Source organism: Chiloscyllium plagiosum, chromosome 11 (genome assembly GCF_004010195.1).
Source record: "Chiloscyllium plagiosum isolate BGI_BamShark_2017 chromosome 11, ASM401019v2, whole genome shotgun sequence".
In the NCBI taxonomy this organism is placed as follows: domain Eukaryota; kingdom Metazoa; phylum Chordata; class Chondrichthyes; order Orectolobiformes; family Hemiscylliidae; genus Chiloscyllium; species Chiloscyllium plagiosum.
This window is the reverse complement of record NC_057720.1, coordinates 61,532,166-61,558,891: the sequence shown is the minus strand read 5'-3', so window position 1 is coordinate 61,558,891 and position 26,726 is coordinate 61,532,166. Positions and strand designations below refer to the sequence as shown.

At 42.1% G+C, this 26,726-nt stretch overlaps 1 protein-coding gene across 3 annotated transcripts in view; it reads right to left on the bottom strand.

Annotated features, from left to right (window-relative positions):
* The window catches only part of LOC122554454 (cytosolic phospholipase A2-like), a 134,492-nt gene that overhangs the window by 37,908 nt on the left and 69,858 nt on the right, over positions 1-26,726 (bottom strand). For all 3 annotated transcript variants that reach the window (XM_043699514.1, XM_043699515.1, XM_043699513.1), the window contains 6 exons: positions 21,837-21,874; positions 13,435-13,579; positions 11,208-11,344; positions 9,343-9,565; positions 2,582-2,696; positions 337-474 (listed from right to left, as the gene is read on the bottom strand). In XM_043699514.1, the coding sequence (XP_043555449.1) occupies positions 337-474; positions 2,582-2,696; positions 9,343-9,565; positions 11,208-11,344; positions 13,435-13,579; positions 21,837-21,874 (796 nt within the window). The remainder of the gene's footprint in view (positions 1-336; positions 475-2,581; positions 2,697-9,342; positions 9,566-11,207; positions 11,345-13,434; positions 13,580-21,836; positions 21,875-26,726) is intronic.

Genomic DNA, 26,726 nt, shown 5'->3' with positions numbered 1-26,726 from the left:
CGTGAGTGTGTGTGGGGGGCGTGGGTGTGTGTGGGGGCGTGAGTGTGTGTGGGGGGTGTGAGTGTATGTGGGGTGTGAGTGTGTGTGGTGAGTGTGAGTGTAAGGCTTCATTAGATTGGGCTGATAGGTCTGACCACTGTCCTTCCTGCTCTGGCTCAGTCCAGGCAGAGACATAAAGGCAATGGTATTCAGGCACACCATCATCCTGTTTAATTAAATGCCCTTCTCACTTCCAAACATGCCACTAGAGGAGGGGCCTTAAAATCCCACCTTGTTTAATGTAAACAGAACATGACCCAGAAAGCCAGTTTAACTGAGTTTTATGATCAAACATACCCATTAAGAAATGAAGTGGATTCTCTTCATATCTCTTCACCACTGTTCCCATAAAGAATTTGCTGCCAAAGATTCCAGGGTGCATGAAGGTCCCGTATTTTGCCATTCCAATCTCATATGGACTGAACTCCACCCAATCTATAAATGAGAGAGATAAAGTCGAGGAAGGAAGGCAGAGTCAGTGTGAATGATTGTCTGTTTGTAAAAGAGAATATCACTGATTCATAAATTCCAAGTACTCTATTTCGAGTCACAATTATACTGCAAGGCAACTACAAATTTTTCCCTGACGTATGGGAGGGTATGTCTGATGTCAGAGTGTACTAGCTTTGTGGTCACACTGGTATGTTATATCAAGTCTTAGGGTCACATTCAAATTAACAGCCAGGTTCCCATGAGTTTGCATGTGTCTCTAGTCTTTGATACTAACCAAGCTCATCTTTTGAGTGCAAATTCATCTTTCAAAAGAACTCTTTCTAAAATCTGCAGCCTGAAAAACATTAAAGTTAACAAATTAGAAATCAAAGCTCAAACCTCAAAATTGCTGCAGCTTCAGCAACTGGCTTCCCAGGTGTTGAGGGGAACCTGTGACGCACAAACCATAGCTTGGGTATTCCTGTTCTGCTGGGTTTAAAGTCAGAGTCTTGAACCTCTAATGTATTTCTGCTCTGCCACTCTAACTTTCTTCAGCTTTTAAACTATATAATTGGTTTGCATCCAGATTTTCAAACGATTTGGTGTGACAAGTCTTCAATGATAACATCTGTCTCTCTGCTAGTTAACATTCCAAGGAACATTCATTGTCTGCAGGCATGGGTTCCCTCCTCCAAACTCAGAAGGAAGTCCTGGCTCAGAGGGTGGCCAAGCACAGTGATTGGCCAGCAGTGCTGTAGTACTGACAGCACCACCATGAGTGGTGACCGCTGCTGGTACTACAAGCAGTCCCACCAGTCAAAGACTCAGAGCCAGGATGCAGGGAAGTGCCATGGGGGGTATTGCATTAAGGATGAGACCGCAGGCCTCTGTGTGGGAGGTGGGAAAAGGGGGTTTGGGAGTTTTGATGGAGAAGCCTAGGTGGGGGAAATTCCAGTCAGGATAGTACCCACTCTTCTTCCCTGAGGGCCAGGCATGAGATTGTCTGAGGAGCCTCCACTGGAATAAGTGCAAGAAGGCCACTGTAGACTCACCTGCCCCTAGCAAAATGGAGGACAGGTTGATGTTAGTGGGGCAACCTCCCAGTAAGTTCTGCCTTGTAGGCAGAGAGCTGAGATCTATTCACAGACCTAAAAATACATCACATTCCTTCAATATAGTCAGAGCTTGGCTTACAATGATGAAATACATCAAATTACAGTAATTGTTCCCAAATGGTCCCATCATTGAGATGCAAACCAATTGTGCAGTTTAAAAGTTTGAAATATACTGATTTAATCATAATAAGACCAAGCCGCATTGATCAGTTACAGCTTTTAGACCAGGAATCAGAGGGAATTCCTGCAATAAAACCAAAAGTTCAAACCTGAGTATTCGCCAAGTGAGCTTCTTCAGTAGGGGGTTGGGGGCCAGCGGCACACTGTTTGGGGAAGGTGAGTGATGTGTGCTGAAGGTAGGATCGTACATTGAGCAGATGTGTTAGTGAAGAAGAGGGGGAGGGCATGTGTGGGACAGGGTAAGGGATGTGTGTCAGGGGAGATGTGTGTGTTGGGGGGGGGGGGGTGGTGCTTTGGGGACGTCTCAACATGTTGGCTGGACCTTTAATCCTGGTAGGAAGTAAAATCATTTGTCTAATCTTTTAAAAGAGACTGTATAAATCCTTTTTTCTAAATATTTGCCCTCACTAAAATTTGCTCTGTACCTTTTAATCCTTTGAACATATGTTTATGTGTCACATTAAAATTGATAAACTTTCTAATCAGACTGATGTGATGCTTGATTAATGATGAAGTAAATTAAAACATTAAAGCTCAAAGGTGACACTGATCCCACTGAATGGCAGAACAAACCTGAGGAGCTGAATGGCCTACTCCTGTTCCAGTATTCCTACCTGGATTTCCTTTTCCATGATTAGAGAATGCAAACAAAACATATATCTATAGAGAGAAAACAAGGAAAATGCCCCTCTCCAATAACAAGTTCAGACCAGAATAGGGGTGGATTGCTGTTTAATTCTAGACTGTAACTCATTTTTGACCTCCTAACTCTATTGTTGGAATATCTCCATTACATTTATTCCATAAAAGCTTACCGGCAAACATAAGCTCAGACACATCCGGTTTTACATGAAGACAGGTGAACAAGGGCATGGGACAAAGACCATCATTTATTTTATCCTTCATCTCACTCATCTTAGAGTTCATTCTCTGCAACAAATCAAAGAATACATTCTAAAAGCATTTATTGCAATCAATAGCTTTCATAGTTAAAAAATGAATTCCCTCTTCACCAGTGCTTTGAATGTTACATTCTTCTCTTCAGTTCAATCAACTGAGCAGAACACTAGGCTCACCCATTTAGGTTGCTTCGCTTAACTCCTGTAACGTCTAGTCTCAGTCAAAACAATGTGTCTCCTGTTCCTGCGTCTTCCCCCTTACTGAAATGGATTTTTAAAATTTGTTCATTCATAAGGTATGGGTAATGTTGACTAGGCCAGTATTTATACTGACCTTCCTTATTTGCTCTTGGTGAGTTGCCTTCTTCAACTGCTGCAATCCATGTGGTGTATGTGCTGCAATCAATAGTGACAATAAAGAACTGGCAGATTTAGTTCCAAGTTAGGATGATGAGGAACTTGCAGGTGGGTGTTGTTCCCATGCATGTGCAGTCCTTGCTTTAGGTAGTAGAGCTCAAGTTTGAAAGATTCTGTTGAAGGAGCCTTTACTAGTTGCTGCAATAAATCTTGCAGATAGTACACACTGCTACTATTGTGTTAGTGCTGGAGTGCATGAATATTTAAGGTGGTTTACTGGGTGCTGATCAAGCCAGCTGCTTTGTCCTTGATGGCGCTGAGTTTCTCAATACTTGTTAGAACTGCATCCATCTAGACAAGAGAGGTGTATTCCCTCACGCTTCTGACATGTGCCTTGTATTGGTAGACAGGCTTTGTGGAGTCAGGGGTTATTCATTGCTGAATTCTCAATCTCTGCCCTGCTCTTGTAGCCATAGTATTTATATAGCTAGTCCAGTTTCAGTTTCGGGTCAATGATAACCCTCAGAATGTTGAGAGTGAGGGATTTAGTGATGTCAAGGGTTGGTGGTTAGATTGTTTCTTAGTGGGAATGATGATTGCTTGACATGAATATTACTTGCCACTTTTCAGCCCAAGCCTGAATTGTCCAGATCTTGCTGCATTTGGTCATGGACTGCTTCTGTAGCTAAGGAGTAGCAAATGATGCAGAATTATTGGCGAACATCCCCACGTCTGATCTTATGATGGAGGGAAGGTCACTGATGAAGCAGCTGCAGATGGTTAATCAACCACAACTGTCTTTCTCTGTGCCAGGAGTGACTCCAACCAGCAGAGAGTTTGCCCCCAATATCCACTGTATCCAGTTTTGCTCAGGCTCCTTGACGCTACAATTGGTCAAATGTGATCGTATGTCAAGTGCAGTCATTCTCGACTCACCACTGTAATTTTGCTTTTTTGCCCATGTTGATTGTGGGATTGCTCAGCCCTGTCTTTTACATGTTGCTTCAACCATCTGGCATGAAAACAGTTCTATATTGTAACTTCATCACTTCAAACACCTCATTTTGGGACGTGCCTGGCTGCTCCTAGCCTCCCAACTGTTTCACACTGTGCTGCTACCCCTGGGGGGTCTGTCCTGTTGGTGGGACAGATCATTCCCAGGGATAGGGATAGTGCTATCTGGGATATTGCGATAATCACAAAATCATAACTTATGGACAAAGTCAGGCTGTTGCTTGACTCATCTGTGAGACAGCTCTCCCAATGTTGACACTAGCCCCCATACAATAATAAGGAAAATGTTGCTGGGTCTTTGGGACCAAGTTTGTCATTGTTGTTTCCGATATCAAGGCCAATGTTACAGAGTTTATCCATTTGAATTTCTTTTCGAATTTATAACAGCCCAATACAACTAAATGGCTTATTTAGCCATTTCAGAGGGCAGTTCGGAGTTAACAATATTGCTGTGTGGCTGAAGTCACATGTAGGATGGCAGATTCTTTCCCTCAGGAACCAGATTCATTTTAATGATAAATACCAATGGTTTCAGGATCACCATTACCAAGATTTACTTTTTTAAAATTCCATATTTATTGATTGATTCAAATTTCATCAGGACAGAATTTTCATCCATGTCCCAGAGAATTAATACAGGCCTCTGGATTATGAATCCAGTCACATTATCACCTTGCTGCCATTTACCCTGACTGACAAACATAATATATGAAGAAACCATATATATTTCAATCTCACTGGGAATGTAAAGATGAACTTCACTCTTGTGCTTGGTGCCCAATGCTGGAATTATTTAAGGTATTTGTTTCTTTTCTCCCAGAGTTGAGCTGACTGCTAATTGTCACTGTTTTGACTTGCTTATGATGTTGGATTACTGAGGGAAATGTAGGATAACACAGAGTTACCGAGGGAGCGTCTTCAGGGAAGAGGACAGAAACAAAGAAAGGGAGAAATTGAGGAAATAAAAATAAATGTTAATCTGTTTCTGTCTGTCTCTGTGCTGCTGAAAGTTAACATTGCCCATTACTTGACTACATGGACTGGACTTTACATTGCACCTGCTCTAAAAGAGCATGTCATCCTTCAAGTGTGCACTTCCTGGATAAATATTTTCATTTTTAAATAAAATCAAACATGGAGAAGTATGATTGTAAATTTACAGATAACTTTGCATTCCTGGGTTGGGGGGGCTCAGGAAACTACACACAGCTAAGTAGTAAGCAAAATATGTTTAGCTATGCAACATTTTCCCATTAATTGGTACGTCTCGTTTTAGTCATGTTTACTAAATCTTCTAGGGATTACGATTGACATTGTGACTATTCAAGGTCTAAACATGTTAAAAGGTCAAATGATTGAAAAAGAAATATAACCACAAATAGATTGTGAGTGTTCTAGGGATTGAGGAGCAGGGTTACTCTGGCACAAATGGCCAATAAAGCCTTAGCTTGAATTAGACCATGAAACAGTACACAAGAAGCACTAATGCAGGGAGGACAGATTAACTTAATCCCCTCCTGGAAACACTCAACCACAAACAATAATATGCTTGTAAACTAACCAATCAAGTAAACTGCCTCTGCAGGCTATCTTTTAGATCCACTTCAGAAAAAGTAAATCACCACAAATTGAAGCTCTAACAAATCGAAGAACAAGGGAACCAAAGATTTAAACTTCGAAAGGTGAGTGGGTAACTAAAAGACAAATATCCCATGGAACAATTTAAAGAAGAGCAGAGAGTTCTTCAAATCTGATCATAGCCTTTATCCATTTCAACAATTAATACATTTCAGGAGTACTTAATTGGTTATAGTGCATTTTAGGCCATGCTGAGGCCATGACAGGCACTGTATAAACATGTGTTTCTTTCTTTCCCTTAACCAATACCATCAAGACAGATTGACTGGTTATTCATCTCGTTTGCTGTTAGTGGGACCTTAGTGTACCCAAAACCCTAACCCTACTGCTGCTCTGTGTCAATGGTGACTGCAGTCCATTGGTTGTAACACACGTTGTGCCATTGCCCATTTGTCATGTTTTATCAGGTATACTGGCTGCTCCCACTTTGCCAGTCATCTGGGACTAGGCGATATAAGGTTACTAACCTCCAGCATCAATGACCTTGTTTGGGGCAGTCCAAGGCTCTGGTTCTACATGATGACACTGATGAGATGAAACTCCTGGCCAGATTAGGAGTTATAACATGGATCTTGAATTAACTTGTAAATGGATGCTGTCCCCAGCACAGACCAAGCCACCACCCGACTGGCTGATGCTAATATTTTTACCAAGCAGCATTCCCTGGCAGCCAGTGTTATTAGGATGTCCTTCTCCTGACTGTATTGGGTTCTATCCTGACTCAGTGTTGCTCCCCCTACAAACCACTTGCATCAGACCGATCCAATCATTGACTGGTTCCCTCGTCACTTCTGTCTCTGTTTGGTTATTGTCTGCATTTACACAAAGGCTGAGGTGATGATCTCAGTATAGTGAAGATCTGGAGGTTTAAACGCACATCATACTACAATATGGGATGAAACCACCATTCCACTAACAGGCGTTCTTGTTCATATTCCATGGTGTAAATAATATAGCTGATTGACCTTCATCATAAATATTATTATAAGCAGTGCAAATGAATATCAGTCACTGCAACAAAGCCAAAAGTAAAGTTTTCCTGTGAAGGGAAAACAAAGTGTTTGCTTCTGACAGGAAGAGAAGTTCCAGCCATCAACGCCTAGTTTTTACAGACTGATTTGAGTTGCAGAGGAGGACACACTGTGAATGGATGTGGCCTGGCTCTGGCTCAATGGTCTGACAGGAGGGATGTTGGTGAAGCAGACCTTTCTTTCTATTACAATTGAGGTTATCTCTCAGGAATGTATTCGTAACATAATACACCACAGATTAAACTTCGCGTGATGATAAGGTGCAAACTGCACGCAACAATAAAAATGACCAGTCTTCATTTATCTTTGGTCTCTTGGATTGCTCAGATCTTACGTGCATACTTCAAAATTACACAAATCTGTCTTGACAATCTTAGTTTGACAAATGGTTTTTAGCAATTGTGCAAGTTTGACTGCATAAAATACTTTGATCAGTTTTAGTAAACTAGTTCCTCACTAACTTGCATTGCTAGAGATTTACTGATGAAAGGGTGGGTGTAATGTCTAATAATAATATATCAACATATAATTACAACCCAAGTTATTGCCTTTGGTTTCTTTGTTCCTGTTTGATTATTTCATCAACTATCCCACTATGCTGCTGTTAAAGTGACCTTTGCTCATGTTAAAGACCCTGCTACGTGGGACAACCAATCTGGGTCTGCAGAGAGCGTGAGCGAGAGTGTGTGTGTGTGTGTGTGTGTATCATGCATTTGATATGTTAAGCACCACTCAACTGTTGGGACAGATGCAGGAAGGAGGCTGGATGTAGGCAGCATTGGGTCTGATCTAAAACACTGGGCAGGAACCATTGCTAAGGATGTCATCCATCCGAGGGATGGAAAAAGATGTAAAGAAAAAGACAGAGAGAAAGGAGACCCCTATGGTCGTTTTGCAGGCACCTTACTGGAGGCGCAGCTGAAGTTGTTTATTAAGGAATGAAATATCATATTTGCATCAGAAAGCCTGTCAACCTCACTGAGAGGTTATGGCTGGAAGAAAATGGGTGGTGAGGAAAGACTGGCCACATTTCCAGAAGCAATCCTTCTCAGCTCTAGAAAGATTAGTCTAAAGATAGACTCTCAGATGTTACTGCTCCTGGTCAGCAGAGTTTCAGAAAGACAAGCATCCTGATGTGGGCCCGCAGACATGATAAGTACAGGTGAGAACCCTGATGGGCTCAGAGGCTGGAGTGCAAACAGCAGCAACATTGTGTCTGAAATGCTGTAGGAAGTGAAGAAGGGAGCAGTGAGGGAGGGAGTCTTTATTTAACTGCATCTTTCTTCACTCTGTTGGCCTAAGAGAGCTAAATGCCAGAGAGTACACATTGGAAATAAGGCTTTCAAAGCTAGTGCTGATCATGAAGCGATTAAAAACGGATGCATCTGAGACATTACCTTGAGGAACTCTTGCAGTGATGTTCTGGGGCTAAGATGATTGGCATCCAATAACCATAACCACCTTTATGCTTGGTATGAAACACAACCAATGGCCAAATCTTTCCATGATTCCCACTGATATTGATTTTGCCAAGCCCTTTTGATGCCACACTTGGACAAACATTGCCTTGATATCAGGGGCAGTCACTCTACCTTGACTTCTGGAATTGATCTTGTCTGTCCATGTTTGAACCAAGGCTGTAGGGCTCAACAGGGTGAAACTGAGGACTGCAGATGCTGGAGATTAGAGTCAAGATTAGAGTGGTGCTGGAAAAGCACAGCAGGTCAGGCAGCAGGAAAATCGACTTTTCTGGCAGGAGCATTTCTGATGAAGGAATCCTGCCTGAAACTTCGATTTTCCTGCTCCTCGCATGCTGTCTGACCTGCTGTGCTTTTCCACTACCACTTTAACCTTGACTGTAGGGCTGTACAGTTTAGTAGCCCTAGCAGAAACCAAGCTGAATGCTGATGAGTAGATTGTGGCTTGACAAGTGCGTACATTATTTTGCTGGTGATTAAGATCACACTAATTAGGTTGTAGCTGGCCAAATTGGATGTGTTCCATTTTTAGAGGGCAGGACACAATTGGAAAGTTCTCTAAACTGTTGGGTTAATGCCAGTGTCTTACTGGAACAGCTTGGTGGGAGGTATGGCTGGTTCTAGTGCAGCACAGAATCACAGAATGATTCGGTGCAGAATTAGGTCATTTGGCCCAGTATGTCTGTACTGGTTCTATTATCTGGTGCCAATCTCCTGTCATTTTCTCATATTGCTGCAGTCCATTATGATCCAAAAGCCTTTTTGAATAATTTTATAATTTACAGGACACCTCTCATTCAGCATGAGTGTATATAATTGTTTTACTATGATTCACAGATGCCATACACAAAGACTTAAAACTTAATTTTCATGGTTTCAATACATAAAATGTAGATTTAATGAATGAAAAATATAATCAGTAACTCCAAACATGATTTATTTTACAGTTTGGAAAAGACCTTAGAATTGGCATCCTCTTTAGCAGAACAACCTACGGTTTCTGCAGTATTTAATCTTTCATTTAGAGAGTGTGTTGACTAAACTGAAAAAAAAGTTCCTATTCAACCTTCTGTTTTTTTCGAGAAATACGTTGTAATCGTCAACATGCATTTGGGCTGTGTGTTTTGATATTGCGGAATAGGAAATATTCTCAACTTACATTTTGAATCAGTGTTTCGCCAATGAGCATCCCAAACACATCAGTAAAGGTGACAGGTTGCCCTGACCTCTTCTTCTTCCACAGTGCCTCAATGTAACGTCTGATCCTCAAAGGGGTCAGCAGGTACATTGGACTATAACTGACACTTTCCATCAGCTCTTTGTTGATTTCGCCTGGTCCTTTTCTTGGAAAGTCAGGGTGAGAATACAATGTTGACATGTACCTGATTGAGAAGGGTGGATGAGAAGGATATGTAAACACAATGATAACACAAAGGCCTTTCAATGTTATCAAGTTCTCATCCATTCACCACTGGCACCAGTGGCAACAACTTCTCTGTCCCCATCTATCCCAAAGAAAGCAAATTGAAAGAAATCTTCAACCCTTCTTTCATAATATCTGACATGATGTGACAGTGTGTCTTGATGCATTCCTGGGTCATTGGACTTCAGGATCATGGAGTAAAATCACGACATGTGCTTGTCTGTCAGATCTAACAATATAACTGGACTAGATAAAAATAAATGCAAATATAAGAGAGCAGAATTAAAAAGCTAAAGTTTCAAAATTAATGTTCATAGCTTCCAGCTTTACCGGCATCAACATGAATTGTCCAACTTACTTGGAGGGCTATGTGCATGAGATGTGAATCCACAAAGACAAATACAACAACAACTATTTGAAACCTTTGCCTTAGTATTTTATAAATATCTTTTAAATCACCTCTCAGATGCTACCTATCCAGGGTGAAAACTTGCACTTTGAGATCCTCTCAGTACTTGTGGCCATAGCTAAATTTTAGAAAGTACTTCTGGACATCAGTATACCTGGCCTGTATTGCTCAGAATGGTTCAATGGACCCAGTATGCCTTTAATGTTTTTCCCAGTGGTCAATCTTCATGCATGATCTTAAATGTTGTGTACTAAATGGCTTTTTGGCGTGCAGTGCTCATCAACATATTTTCTATCTATCTTTGTCACATCTCCAAATGTAGCCATTGTGACTTTGATCCACTCAATCCAGTGATTGATGTAAATTGTGAAAAGGTGATGGCCCAGCACAGACCCCTTGTGGAGACAGGTGAACTTTTTAAGGACTCACTGTTCACAGTCCCTCAGACGCATCATTATCCATAGTCAGGATGTGGGAATCTTTTCAAAGATAATATTTTAATCACTTATTCTGCCCCCTTTCCCATTATAATTTAATGATCCTTCATATCCTCATTGTCAACCCATAGCATTCTACTTCCATAGTTCATTCAAGCATTATACCCTTTAATAGAATGAATGAATGCTATAGTAACAAGGGCGTATGTGGAAATGCTGAAAATGTTCAACTTCTCTAAAAGCCTGCTGTTCCTACACTCCTATAAAAGTGTCAATCAACCAAATATTTGAAGTGTCAATAGCAAAAACTATAAGCACTTGACATTTCTTCATCTTGTGTAGTTGAACATTGAGCCAATGGCAAGTAGGTCCAAAGGAAAATGTTTTCAATCGAGATTTGCTTTTCCTGGTGTGCCCTTGTTCAAGAGACTAATGGATATCTGGACTCTTGTGAAGTCTCATTAAGCTAGCCTGTGACAGCTGGCTCAGTGCCAGCATGCAACAGTATTGCACCATCTTGCCAAGCAACTTTTGCTGAGATGGGCATGCTGAGCCAAGAAAACTCCCAACCCCCACTGCCTACCCTTAATATGAAAATCTAGCTCATAATCTCTGATCTGAACATCTTACAATGATTCTGGATATTGACTTTTTGCCTCAGAAACAGGGAGGGGCTTGAAGTTTCTAACAGCTTACACAATAAAACTTTATTGATTGGACAATGTCGATAAAGAACTCTTGTTGATGGAACTTACCAAGTGGAACCAGAGAGCCCTGCGATATAAGTTGCACAATCAAAAACTCCAGATTCCATCAATGCCTTCATAACACCAGCAAACCCAACCATCGCTCGAAAGCCTCCTCCAGAACCCAGAATAGCTATTGTTGGTACCTGAAATAGAACAGAGAAATATCACACTCCAGACACCATATGAAGAACAATTCCAGGCTGTTACCTTATAAAACCAAGCAGACTTTAACTATGTGATGTAACAACTGACCATCAGTAACTCGATGAGTTTTATTCTGCGTTTAAATACTGCTCATTACACTTAGGATTTAATGTTCATTTTTGTGATATTTGGAGCTACAGGGAGAGAGAAGATTCAATTTAGGTCTGTGGGAGTTAAAGCATTGCATTAAGTGTCTGCCATGTATTATAGATGGGACTATCATCTGAGCATCAGCGGTCAGAAGTTCAGATCTTACTTCACAGAGTAGAGCATATCACTCTGCCTGACAGTTCAATGAAGTATTGAAGGAACACAGCACTGTTAAAGGGATTGCCTGTGGATGAAACGCTAAACAGAGGGCCTTTCTGCCAACTGGACCAAAGATCCAATAGCACTGTTCAAAGAAGGGGAGGCGAGTTTCCCAGCAACTTGACCAATATTTATCCCTTGACCAAGAGACTGAGAAACATCACTTCATCATTTATTTTGTTGGTGTTTGTGTGAGATTTTTGTCCATTCTTCTGTGTTCATAAGCATTCCAGAATAATGGCCACTGTGAAATTTCAAGTGGTTCTGCAAAATAGCTACTTGTGTTTTTTAAAAAAAAAAACAACTTAAATGTGTTTTGTTCACAGTCTGAGAGTGATTAGACTTTAAAAGTGGTTATTTGGCTGTGATTCACTTTGAAAAGGCTTAAAGCCTTTATTAAAGTCTTTCTTTTAAGAAATCTCACTGACCAGAAGCCTGTGATAGGAGCCTAATGACAGGCTCCACATAACGTGAAGTTACCTGGAATACAGAATTGGACAGGTAATAAAATCTACCCATCCCATCAGCTGTTTGATAAACACAACGCTTTAATCCATAAAACAGACCTGTGAGAAAAATTATAGCTCATGATATATAAGGGGCAGTAGCAACATGCATACAAAATTGGCATAGTGATAGGAAACAGACAGTAATGGTTAATGGATATTTTTTGGGCTGCAGGAAGGTTTGTAGTGGAGCTCCCTGGGGGTTGGTGTTGGGACCCTTACATTTCCTGATCTGGATCTTGGTTAGCAGGGGATAATATCTAAGTTTGCAGACAACACAAAACTTGAAAGCATTGTAAACTGTGAGGGTAGTGTGGAATTCCAAAAGGACATTGACAAGTTGGGGATGGGTGGACAGGTGGCAGATGAACGTGAATGCAGTTTGGTCAGAAGAACTTTGGAATATAATACAGAATACAGTGTATAGTGTACAAACTTAAAGAAGGCTCAGGAGCAGAGGGACTTGGGTGTAAATGTGCACAGATCATTGATAGTGGCAGGGCACGTGGAGAGTGCAGTTAATAAAGCATACAGTGTTCTTAGCTTTATTAATAAGGGCATGGAGTGCACGAGCAGGAAGATGACACTAAATGTTTACATGACACTTGTTAGACCTCACTTGGAATACTGTGTATAGTTGTGAGAAAGATGTGAATGCATCGGAGAGAGTGCGGAAGGGGTTTACAGGAACAGGCCCCAGAAGTGAGAAACCTCAGTCATGGTGATGGATTGAAGAAGTTGGGACATGTTCTTCATGGAGAGAAGGCAGAGAGCAGCTTCAATAGAGTTTTCAAAGCCAAGAGCGGGTTGGAGAGAGTAGATAGGAAGAATCTGTTCCCACTTTTAAAAGAGAAAACAACAAAAGAGCACAGTTTTAAAGTGATGTTTAAGTGAAGTAGGGTTAATGTGAGAACAAAAGCAATTTCGCACAGTGAGTAGTTAGGCATGGCCTGCATTGCTTGGAAATGTGATGGAGGCAGGCTCAATTAAGGCTTTCAAGAGGAGAATGGATGGTTATTTGAATAGAAATTGTATGGGATACATTGGCATGAGGTAACAGAATTGGTGCAAGCAGGATGGGCTGAATGGCCTCCTTCTGCTCCTTTACAGCCCAGTGATTCGATAATAATGAATGCCAATTGCCAGCCTAGATGCCATTAATGTGGTCACATTCTCCAGAAATAAACAGATTCCATCACATCCTGAGACTTTACCTCCCGTATTGATTGCGGTGCATTCATGGAATTTGTTGGACCTAAGAGCTTCTTAATTCCTTGCATGGCTTTTTCTCTTCTCATCTGTCTGAATGACTTCTCCTCATTGCACAGTGCCATACTGAATCTCAGATCAGCTGAAGAACTGGAAACAAAATGAAGGGATTGCAATGAGATTGATTACAAAAAGACACTGAAGATTGAAAAAGTTGCAGTACCAGCTTTTAAATTCCATCAAAACTACAAGGGAGAACTTGAATGGTTTACATAGAACATAAAACAGTATAGCACAGTATAGGCCCTTCGACCCACAATGTTGTGCCGAACATTTATCTTAATCTAAGATCAACCTATACATCCCTCAATCTACTGCCGTCTATGTGCTTGTCGAGCAATCACTTAAATGTCTCTAATGTCTCTGACTCTACTACCACCACTCTCTGCGTAAAGAACCTACCTCTGACATCTGCCCTATACCTTCCTCCAATCACCTTAAAATTATGACCCCTTGTGACAGCCATTTCTGCCCTGGGGAAAAAGTCTCTGGCTATCTACTCTATTTATGCCTCTCATTACCTTGTATACCTCTATCAAGTCACATCTCTTCCATTTTCTTTCCAGTGTGAAAAGCCCGAGCTCACTCAAACTCTCTTCATAAGACAAGCCCTCCAATCCAGGCAGCATTCTGGTAAATCTCCTCTGCACCCTCTCTAAAGCATCTACATCCTTCTTATAATGAGACAACCAGATCTGGACACAATATTCCAAGTGTGGTCTAACCAGGGTTTGATAGAGCTGCAGCAAAACCTCGCGGTTCTTAAAATCAATCCCCCGTTAATGAAAGCCAAAGCACCATATATCTTCTGAACAACTCTATCAACTTGGGTGGCAACTTTAAGGGATCTATGTACATGATCTGCTGTTCCTCCACACTGCCAAGAATCCTAACTTTAACCCTGTATTCAGCATTCAAATTGACCTTCCAAAGTGAATCATTTTGCATTTACCCAGGTTGAACGCTATCTGCCACTTATGTTGTAGCCTGCAACAGCCCTCGACACTATCTACAACACCACTGACCCTTGTGTCATCAGGAAACATACTAACCCACCCTTTTCCTTCTTCATCCAAATCATTTATGAAAACTACAAAGAGCAGAGGCCCAAGATCAGATCCCTGTAGGACATCACTGATCACCGACCTCCAGGTGGAATACTTTCCATCCACTGTCTACTTTCAGCCAGCCAATTCTGTATCCAGACAGCCAAATTTCCCTTTTTCCCATACCTCCTAATTTTCTGAATGAGCCTACTGTGGGGAACCTTATCAAATGCCTTACTGAAATCCATATACATCACATCCACTGCTTGACCTTCATCAACTTGTCTTGTCACAACCTCAAAGAACTCAATTAGGCTTGTGCGGCATGATCAGCTCTCACAAAGTAATGCTGACTATCTTTAATCAAGCCATGTTTTTCCAAATAGTCATAAATCCTATCTCTCAGGATCGTTTCCAGTACCTTGCTTACCACAGATGTAAGACTGACTGGTCTGTAATTCCCAGGGATTTCCTTATTCCCTTTCTTGAACAGAGGAACAACACTCGCCTCTCTCCAATCAGCCAGTCCTACTCCCGTGGAGAGTGAGGATCCAGAGATGCAGCAATCTCATTCCTCACTTCTTGTTACTTTGTCTTTAGATACTACTGGAGGCTCAACTGACTCCAACAGCAGTCTCATTTTAAGGCATTTTCAAAAACACCTAATTTTGTGAGAAGAAATGAATTCCTAGACAACTGTTAAAAATGCTAACTTATCTTGATATCCTGAAAGCATAACAACATTCTAAAAGCAAAACACACCAACATCCACATCATCAAAGCATAGCACTGATGACCAAGTGATCACTGTATCAGGTTACTCATTGGTAAATGGCCAGCTACAGTAATAATCACATACCCATTGTTGAAAGCACACATTAGTGGGGAAAATAACTAATTCTGAAAAGGCAGATGAGATTTGAAAAACAATTAATGAGGTGAAAAGAGATGGAAAGCATTCCACGGGCACATAAGAAACAAAAGGGAAACTAAGACAACTGTGAGGGAGACTCCAGGTAACTGCAATGAAATGACTGAAATGTTGAACTATTGAACTCTGCTTCAGTTTTTACAAGAAGTCTAAAAAGGCAGGTATGATGTTGAGGATCAAAATGGATATCAAGGGATTTAAAATAGAAAGATGAAAAATGATTGATAAAGTGAACAATCTGCATGGGGGCTAAATCCCTAATTCTTGATGGTTTGTACTTCTGTTCACTGAAGGAAGCTAAGGACAGTGGTAATGACATCAATACAGAAGGGGAAGTGCTGGCGGAATGGCGAAGTAGCCCACATTATTCCAATATTTAAAACAAGAGGCAGTTAGCTTAACATCACTGATAACAAAGATTTTTAAATCTTTTCTCAAATATAAAAGAAGTTTCAAAAGTGCACACTGAGCACTCAATTCCCCTGCAGGGCTTGAAGAAGGAATCAGGGGCTCACTAATGATCACACATCTCCATGGAGCCTCTTCAAGATTTGCATAGTGCCAGCACTGGCTCAATGTCAGGCATCATGATGTTCAAAATGTGAAAAAAAAATACAGACATTAAAATGCAATTGAGGAATGACCACCAGATGGTTAATTCAACTCATGGGACAGAAATTGAGTTTTTCAGAAGTTTTGACGCTAACGTGTTAAGGACCGACAACAGCAGCACAAAAGACAAAACTGCAGCACTTGTATTAATCTTTAGCCAAAAGCGCCAAGCAGATGATCCATCGTGTTCTCATCCTGAGGGCCCCAGCATTACAGATGCCAGCCTTCAGCCAATTCCATTAACATCACATGATGTCAAGAAAGGACTAAAGATAATATGTACTGCGGGTCTTGACAATATCCCAGCAATGGTACTGAAGACTTATTCCAGAACTATCCATGTCTGGAGTCGAACTATTCCAGCACAGTTACAACACCTACATCTACTCAATAAAATGGAAAATCGCTCAGTATTCTGGCCACTAAAAAGAGCAAAACCAATCCAACCACTTAATGCCCTATCAGTCTACTCACAATCATCAGTAAGGCAATAGAAGAATGGCACTTATTCAACAATAACCTGCTCACTGACACTAAGCTTTGGTTCCATCAGGACCTCAAATGTGGACAAAAGACCAGAACCTGAGAGAAAAAAGGAGGTTAAATGTCCTTGACACATCAAGGCAACTTTTGACTGAATGTGGCATTAAGAAATTCCAACAAAACTGCAGTCATAGACAATTGGAAAAACTCTCCACTGGTCAGAGTCATTCCTAGCACAAACAAAGATAGTTGCAACTCCAGGAATTCCTCAAGGTAGTATCTTTGATCTAACCGTGATCAGCTGCTTTGTCTTCATCTTTTCTCTGTCATAAGGTAAGAAATGGGGATCTTTGTGGTGATTGTGCCAAGTTCAGAACCAGTTACAACTCCTCAGATACTGAAGCAGCCCATGTCCGAATGCAGCAAGACCTGCACAACATTCAGACTTGGGTTGGTAAGTGACAAATACCTTGCATCATACAAGTGCAAGGCCATTTCCCATAGGAAAAAATCTAATCATCATTCTTGTACTCAACTGCATTTTCATTTTATTCCCACAATCAACATCCTGAGGGTTGTCATAGATCAGGAATCAAAATGGACCGGCGATATAAATACAGTGGCTACAAAAGTGGGTCTAACAATCCTGCAGTGAGTAATTCATTTTCTGATTCCCAAAACCTATCTACCATCTAAAGTTCAATGGAAAACTTGCTTAGATGACTGCATTCATGAAGCTCAACACCATCCAGGGCAAAGCAGCCTGATTGAGCAGCATCTCATTGAACATTTTCAACATTTGCTCCCTCTATTACTGATACACAATGGCAGCAAGATGCAAAACTCACCCTGCCACCTTCAATAGCACCTTCCAAACCCTTGACCTCTGCCATCTAGAAGGACAAGGGCAGCAGATACACTGGAACACAATTACTTGAAAGTTTCCTTGTAAGCCACACATCATCTGAATGTGGAACAATATCATCATTCATAGGCTATCATTTGGTCAAAATCCTGGAAATCTCTTACGAACAATACTACAGGTACAATTAAGGGACATCAGTGATTCAAGAAGGTAGCACCTTCTCAAAGGCAAATAGGAATGGACAGTAAATGAGCGAGTGACACCCACAGTGCATGAATAAATAATAACATAAAGTCATATATTGAATGCTCTTTTGCAAATGCAGTGAGATTTTACCAGCAGTATTAAAATGATGGACTTTGATCAAACACAAAAAAAACACAAAATTTTTAAAATGTCCCCAGCAATGCAAAATTTAGATTAGGAAACTTATCAACATCAAAACTTTCCAATTCGATACACACCCAAGGATGTCATATGAAATGTTAAGTTTTAATAAGAAAACAATTAATTTTCTCCAAAACAGAATGACCAAGAAAATGCATTGAAAATAGCCAATGCTGCTTTTAAAATTATCCATATGAATGTGAACGAGAACTCAGTTTGTAGACTGTGTATAGTATTTCAAAAAATGTAGATGTATAAAGCAGCTAAGCAGCAAGACTTGGTTCAATAATGTCATGTTGCCTGCTCACACAAAACTATCAAATTTAGGGCTATTTGGAATATGCATTTGATTTAAGAAAAAAAAATCATATTTGAGTGCATTTCTAAAGCTGCAAAAGAGGATTTTTTTTTGGTTTTTGGTTGGAAATATATTCCTGTTCCCACTCAGCACAGCAATATGAGAGGTAGATTTTTCGCAAGAGTTTTCTTTTCTGCTTGACTTTCTCACAATGCATACAAGTGTCAAGAGCAGCTTGCACCAGATGTTATTGTTTTGATAAGATCAGAAGGATGCACCAGAGATATAGAATCATCATCATAGGATCCCTACAGTGTGGAAACAGGCCCTTCAGCCAACAAGTGTACAGTGACCCTCTGAAGAGTAACCCACCGGACCCATTCCCCGACCCTATTGTCCTTTATTTACCCCTGACTAATGCACCTAACCTACACATCCCTGAACACAGTGGGCAATTTAGCATGGATAATTCACCTAGCCTACACATCTTTGGATTGTGGGAGGAAACCAAAGCACCCAGAGGAAACCCATTCAGACACAGGGAGAATGTGCAAACTCCACACAGACAGTCACCTGAGGCTGAAATTGAACCCGGGTCCTTGGTGCTGTGAGGCAGCAGTGCTGAATGCAGCCCTGCAGAGTAAGAGTTGGTAATACCACTTAGCATGTAAGGAAGTAAATTTAAGTCATCATAATCCCAGATGACTAGAGGGCTTTTCTCTCATTAGAGAGAGATAACTAACTGGTGGTAGTTTAACCTGAGAGTCACTACACTTCAGGCAAGGGGAGACGTTGAGAAGGACTTTCATGGTGACCTCAGCTGGTGCGAGAATTGAACCTGCGCTGTTGGCATTATTCTGTATCACTAACTAGCCATTCAGCCAGCTGCAGTTAGTGTGGAACACTGATTTGACTATAGCAGTGTCATTTTCAACCTTGATACTCCAGCCAAAGTATTTTAAATGGAATATGCTTCAAGCAGCAGGAAGGACCACAACTACTTTCAGGTTAGTTGATATTTGTCAGGGCTTGTAGAACTGCTGTGCATTTCCTACTGTTACTTAAAAATAAATAAAGTCAAGAACAAGTGGTGTCAAATGGTGAAGTCTTGGGTTCTTCAAGGTTTCTGATCAAGCACATTTATTCCCAGTTATTAGAACTGCGCTGACCACCCACACCCTTATCAGCATTAAGGCAGGGAGACTGAGCAGCAGCAACACAGATACTAGGACAAGCTGCTCCCAGAGGGAGTGGCAGTGGAGGGGTTGGTGGAAAAGGGCTGTCAGCAAGAGATTATATCCACTCAGAGTCTTCACAAAGCATTTCTCTTATTGAGCAGCAACTTTACCAGTGGCTGTGAAGCTAATCATGGCATGAATTTTTTCATAGCCTTTCAGCCTTTCATAGCCTTTCAGTCCTGGGTTTTCTATCTGATGTGGTAGAGGGAAAGTGATAGGCCAGGAGAGGGAAGTACATTGGCTGCTTCTCCCTGGTCAGACAGAACAAACAGTGTGCATGTGGCAACACAGTGGGCTTTCCAGTGCTGCAGGGAACCACTGACTGCACAATGGCATCGACATGTTATGACATGATGTAACATTATAGACATAAGCTCCTTGCTAATTCACCTGCTCAATATTACTTGAAGATTGGGCAGTCTCTAAGAAGGTGAATTAATTCATCCTCAATGGCTTCAGCCTGGTACCAGCCTCAGTCAAAGCCATCAAATGAGGGGGAGCATCTTCTTCTTCAAGGGAGTGAGGACTTGTATCTAAGCCTGTATTCTGTCCGTTATATACTGTAGCCTGTTACTTTGCACCTTTTTGTCTAAGAAGAGAGAGGGAAATATGCCAGCCAATGTTTGGGCAATTTGCCTGCTGCCATTGTCTAACTGCCAGTGTGTGCAAATTGTGAGTGTGTGGCTTACAGCAACACTGAGGGTAAACTGAGACTCAGAATGTGAAGTATGAGTCAAACCTGATCAAAGATAAGTGGGTGAAGGGAATATGGGAAACAGAACAGTATTTAAGGCTACTATTTGGTTATGGCATTTGTATGTGCACTCAAGGCATTGATCAACCATGTGCATTGAGTGCACTCCTTTTGGTACCACACCCAGCTCCATTGGACAGAACTGATACCCTCAACAGCAAGGATTAGCTGCTCCCATTGCCTTCACAATGGTTTTCCAGAGGGTCTCCTGATTCGATGGTAGAGAGCCTTTCTCCTGCTTTCATCTCCTGTATCCCCAGGCCCTTGAAAGCTGTAGCTGACAAACTCAGAGTATGCTCTTTGACCTGTTGCACATCTTGACATTTCTTCTTGCTTCAAAGGTCTTTTCTATGCACTTCCAATACCTACTGCAGCCAGTGGGCTAGAGTTAGGGGGAAGTTGCCCCTTGCTGAGGGTTTCCTGTAAATCAGGCTGCACGAGGTTGGAGTGCTGCCTTTATTGGCAGGAGTAGCAGTAGTTGAATTACTTGTCACAATCCCTGTGTCTAAATTGGGCCTGACCAATTCTTCTCGCTGTGGGTTTTCCTATGTAACCATCCCAGTGTAGCAACATCATTTGGTCAAAGGCTGACTGTGGCATGAAGCTGAGAGACTGATCCCTCACAGCAGTTCCTGTTACAGCCTCTTCTGCTGAAGTCATGACAGTGGAGCAAAAGCTGGTACTTAAAATTCCAGCTCCAAGGTTTGTTTTCCTCAACTCATTTGTTGTTGTCCTTGAAGTTGTTTAAATTTAATCAACTAAATCTGGGACCTGACAGTTAACATTTTGCTAAACTAATCCCTTGCATCTTCTATTTTGATGATTTTTCCCAAACTCCTACTTTTTAAATGGAGGAATGTATCTCTTTCACTCTCCCTCACACAGGTGTTTCACAGTCACACTCTCGCCTACCTACTCACCCCAGAGCCAGTTTCCCCAGTTCATTCCCTTATTTAATTCCTAGTCTCTCTTGCTATATTCTGACTTCTTTCTGCCTTTCTCAATCTCCTCCATCTATTAATTTGCCTCATCTTCTCACTGCCCTCCCAAAAACTCTGTTTCCTAACATCCACCCATCCACCACATCTCTCATCTCATGCAAAACTGTTCCTCATTGGCAGTCTCCATAAGAATACTTATTCGTCAGACATAGGAAATCTTAAAATGAAGACGAAATGTAAGACTTCAAGCTTACAACTGAATTAAATCCAACTACCTTGTTTAACTCTATCCATCTCCACCCCATAACTACACATACATTCACTCTCAAGGAAATCGATTATATGATGTAATGGCCCAATTTCTCAGCTGCCTCTCCAAAGGACACAGTCCTTGTCTGCAAAATTGCCTTTTGATTCTTCACTAACATGCTCAACCCTACATTTCTCACACAAGCCTACACACTGAATGTCAACAGGTGATTTCACCGAGAGAGAAGTTAAATACAAGGCATTGAAATCAGTCTAAAAGAGCAAGTTCAATGCACCTTGAAATACTTCCCTGTCCTTTCAAAAGATTTGCCTCCTTCATTGAGCACAAGCTGGAATTTCCATACCGTTTTCTTAATATCCTGCTGTAATTTCAGCAGAAACCCTGGAGAAACAGCAGAAATGTTCATTTTGGTTGCTTCCTCAGAGTCTCTGTTGCCTTTTTGCCCCACTTACAGCCTGAGATCAGAGATCTATCATGAAAGCCACTGGGACTAAAAACTTCAGCTTTGTCAGGATACATACCAAACTTCTAAGTACATGTCCAAAAAGACAGTAGTCACCTGGAAAAGATGAAATGAAATGATTAGTATGAAGACAGTGGTGAGGTTCCACAGTCACCTATCACAACTCAGCTAGATCAAAAACTGGATTCCAAACTGTTACGCTGAAATGAACAAAATCATAATTGTTTGAAAATGGTCAGCCCATCTTCTGAAAATTGTTGCTTCCAAACTGGCGCATAAATTGGGACAGTAGGTCCTGACATGCTATTCCATCACAAAATGCATCAGAAGCATGATCAATACCCAACACTCTCTCAGAGAGAGTTTCTAATGGGAGTCACTCAGAAGTAATTGAGACTGGGGACACTGCCTGAGGAGATTTCATTTTCAGAGATCAGCCCTTTACTGCTGCTCAATCTGAAATCTGAAAGTTCAGTAGAGTAGGAATTGACCTTACAAGCTACAAGTCTTTATTAATAATGTTAGCTCTTCATTTGACTCCATTATTTAGAAACATCCTCTGACCGTTACAGTTCCCCCTCAAACAACCCCACCCCTGAATGTGGATCCATCGAGAACTGAAGCCTGGATGCACAGTCATCTGAAACAAGAAATAATTAATGAGTTTCACCGGTCTGTATTAAAGTGTGGAAACTGTGAAACAGAACTGAAGAAAAAATGATTTGGATGTGAATCATAGGAAGTATGTCAGTAAGTTTGCAGATGACACCAAAATTGGACAGTGAAGAAGGTTACCCTAGAGTACAAGAGGATCATGATCAGGTGAACCAATGGGCTGAGGAGTGACAAATTTAGGTTTCGATTTAGATAAGTCTAAGATGTTACATTTTGGAAAGGCAAACCAGGGCAGGACTTATACACTTAATGGTAAGGTCCTGGGGAGTGCTGCCGAACAAAGAGACCTAGGGGTGCGGGTGCATAGTTCCTTGAAAGTGGTCTCACAGGGAGACAGGGCGGTGAAGAAGGCATTTGGTACGCTTGACTTCATTGACCTGTGCAGAGTACAAGATTTGGGACATCACGGTGCAGCTGTACAAGACATTGGTGAGGTCACTTTTATAATACTGTGTTCAATTCTGGTCTACCTGCTATAAGCAGGATGTTGATAAACTTGAAAGGGTTCAGAAAGATTTACAAGGATGTTGCCAGGACTGGATGGTTTGAGTTATAGGGAGAAGCCGAATGGGCTGGGGCTTTTTATCCTGGAGGTCGGAGGCTGAGGAGTGGTCTTATAGAGCTTTATAAAATCATGAGGGCATGGATAGGGTGAATAGCCAAGGTCTTTTTCCCAGGGTAGACAAGTCTAAAACTAGAGGGCATAGATTTAAGGAGAGAGGGGAAAGATTAAAAAGGATCTAAGGGGTAACCTTTTCACACAAAGGGTAGTGTGTATGGAATGGACAGCCAGAGAAGGTGGTGAAGGCTGGTGTAATGACAACATTGAAAAGATATCTATATCAGTACATAAATAGGAAGGAGTTAGAAGGATATGACCAAATGCTGGCAAATGGGATGAGGTCAGTTTGGCATGGATGAGTGAACTAAAGGGTTTGTTTCCGTCCTGTACAACTCTGAATCTAATTAGTTATATTTGCGTTGAATTATTGAGCAACGTTTTTATGGCTGAAACCTACCAGAGAATACGTGTGGGCATCAGGACTGGCTTGTAAATTTGCTTTGTACATACACATCAGGATAAAACAATTCCATGACAAGATTCTCTGCGATAGCTTTAAACAGAAAGGATATAAGGGGATTGATTTTTCTATGGTTTTTTTCTCTAGTGGCTGTGTTTGCTGACACCAGCGTGTGTGCTATGAGCTACTTTAAATCACATGTTCGCAGGTTACCCTGGGGGGATGTGGCCAGAGTGGGGAGAGAGAGAATTTTTCTATGGTTTTTTTCTCTAGTGGCTGTGTTTGCTGACACCAGCGTGTGTGCTATGAGCTACTTTAAATCACATGTTCGCAGGTTACCCTGGGGGGATGTGGCCAGAGTGGGGAGAGAGAGATTGGGGCATGATGGGAGGAGGGGAGGGGGAGAGAGAGAGAGAGAGAGAGAATAAGGGCAGGGTTGGAGGAGGGGAGAGAGAGATCAGGAGCAGGGTAGGAGGAGGGGAGAGAGAGATCAGGAGCAGGGTAGGAGGAGGGGAAAGAGAGATCAGGAGCAGGGTGGGAGAGAGATCAGGAGCAGGGTAGGAGGAGGGGAGAGAGATCAGGAGCAGGGTAGGAGGAGGGGAGAGAGATCAGGAGCAGGGTAGGAGGAGGAGAGAGAGATCAGGAGCAGGGTAGGAGGAGGGGAGAGAGATCAGGAGCAGGGTAGGAGGAGGAGAGAGAGATCAGGAGCAGGGTAGGAGGAGGGGAGAGAGATCAGGAGCAGGGTAGGAGGAGGAGAGAGAGATCAGGAGCAGGGTAGGAGGAGGGGAGAGAGATCAGGAGCAGGGTAGGAGGAGGAGAGAGAGATCAGGAGCAGGGTAGGAGGAGGGGAGAGAGATCAGGAGCAGGGTAGGAGGAGGAGAGAGAGATCAGGAGCAGGGTAGGAGGAGGGGAGAGAGATCAGGAGCAGGGTAGGAGGAGGAGAGAGAGATCAGGAGCAGGGTAGGAGGAGGGGAGAGAGATCAGGAGCAGGGTAGGAGGAGGAGAGAGAGATCAGGAGCAGGGTAGGAGGAGGGGAGAGAGATCAGGAGCAGGGTAGGAGGAGGAGAGAGAGATCAGGAGCAGGGTAGGAGGAGGGGAGAGAGATCAGGAGCAGGGTAGGAGGAGGAGAGAGAGATCAGGAGCAGGGTAGGAGGAGGGGAGATAGAGAGATCAGGAGCAGGGTAAGTGGAGGGGAGAGAGAGAGATCAGGAGCAGGGTGGGAGGGGGGGAGAGAGAGAGATCAGGAGCAGGGTAGGAAGAGGGGAGAGAGAGATAAGGGGCAGGGTGGAACTGCATCAGGACACAGGACAGAACCAGGGGAAGTGCAGAAGAAGGGAGACAGATAGGGTGTGGGTCTCCTGGGCCCTGTTTGTTGCCCACCTGCCCTTCCCCCCTACCCTGCCTTTGTCCTATTCACTCTTTCCTCCTCCACCTGGGAAGCCAGCCTTGGGCTCACATCCCCTCTCTCCACCTTTGAACCTCAGCTCTACACGCATGCACAGCCCTGCATTTGCTCACGATGTTACATGTAAAGCCTATGTGATGACATATAGTGTTTGGAACCAAGCACTTGCATGTCCCTGAATAAGTATGAATGTACAGTTGCCCACCATTGTCACTGTCAGCAAACACTGCCTTCTATAAGATAGAGAAAAGGTCAAGTGACCTGACGATATCTTTTTCTAACTGGATTAAGGCTGCAGTGCAATTGCATCACATTCTGTAACTTGAATGAATCCGGTTGTGTGCTGATGTAGTAATGAAATAGTGAAGTGCAAATCTCTGTGTGGGCTGAACCTCGAAGGAGAGATGAAATCTGCCAATGAAGGCCGTTAAACTTGCAAGTTTTTATTTCTCAATCTGTATGGAAATATCCAGGAGTGATGGGTGGGGGAAAACTGCCAAAGAGGCCAGCTGTTTCCAAACAAAAAATGAGAAGAGAGGAGAGAAGAGGGGAAGAGACACAGAAAAAGAATGGAGTTAGCCTGAGCTACTCGACATGTTCCATCAGCAGAAACAATCCTGGCTTTGATCTTAGATGCTCACTGCTGCTGAAGCCCGAGCGCTCGGAGAATTTTGGCTAGGAATCTCACACTGTTGCATAATAGAAGGAAGTCATTGGCCCTTTTCTCAAGTCATTTTATCCCCTCGGGAAATACAAATTTATTCTCAATGCCTCATCTCTTCCATTCCTGTAAATATTTATGTAGGTGCTTGTTTTATTTTTTAAAAGATGGAAAAGCTGCTTGCCTCAACAAATCCCATAGCGAAGCATTCCAAAGGGCAGTAACTCTGAGGAAAGAAATAGCTACTAATCTCTTATCTTACCTTCCTACTGCCAGTTTCAATCAATGGCCCGTCATCACTTACTTCATGATTAGATAACACTCCCTTCTCTCTTGTCTTGTCAAAGCCCTTTGTCTTTTTAAAAGCATCTAATTACATACATCAGCAGCTTCTGTTCCAATGGAAATTGCTCAAGTATTCCAAGTTTTGGCTCATAACTACAGGTTTTCATCTCTTTCTAACAGCAAATTAAACTGGAAGAAACATTTCTTTAAAGGAAAAGAAAATAGAAGATGAATGCAAATGAAAATTGTTCTATCATGGATGATACCTGATTGGAAGAATATGTGACAATCAGTATTTGTAGATGAGGAGGAAGCTTGTGCTTTCAGAAATAGCATTTTCCAAGGAAAAATAACGTGATCTGATCTTCCTGGAAATGAAAGCATGTTGCAGCCAGGCATTTAGTTGTGTCAAAGGTCACCTTGAACATCATCACGCTACTTATTGAATTCATCTCCAGCTGGTGTTTTGACTATTCAAGGCCTTACACAACACAGCCCCAGTGTATGTTCTTCCATTCGGTTCCCAAGAAATAATAGTGAATCTAGGTAAGCTAGTGTTCCCTTGGAGTTGGGACTTCTCCTCCAACATTATCCCTCTATTTTGTTGAGTAAAGGGCTATGGTCATGAATGAAGACCTTCACTGAAGTTGAAAACACTGGTTAGAGACAAAGGTCCTGCAGATGTAGACAGGCAGGAGGCTGGAAGAACACAGCAAGCCAGGCAGCATCAGGAGGTAGAGAAGTCAACATTTTGGGTGCAATCTTTCTTCAGGACTGGGGGTGGGTGTAGGGGGAGTTACAGATAAAAGAGGTGATGGGGGCAGTGGTGAAGTGGGGAAAGGTGAAGACAGGTAGAGGGTATGACTTGGTTGGTCAATGGGAGAAATGTATCCAGTTGGT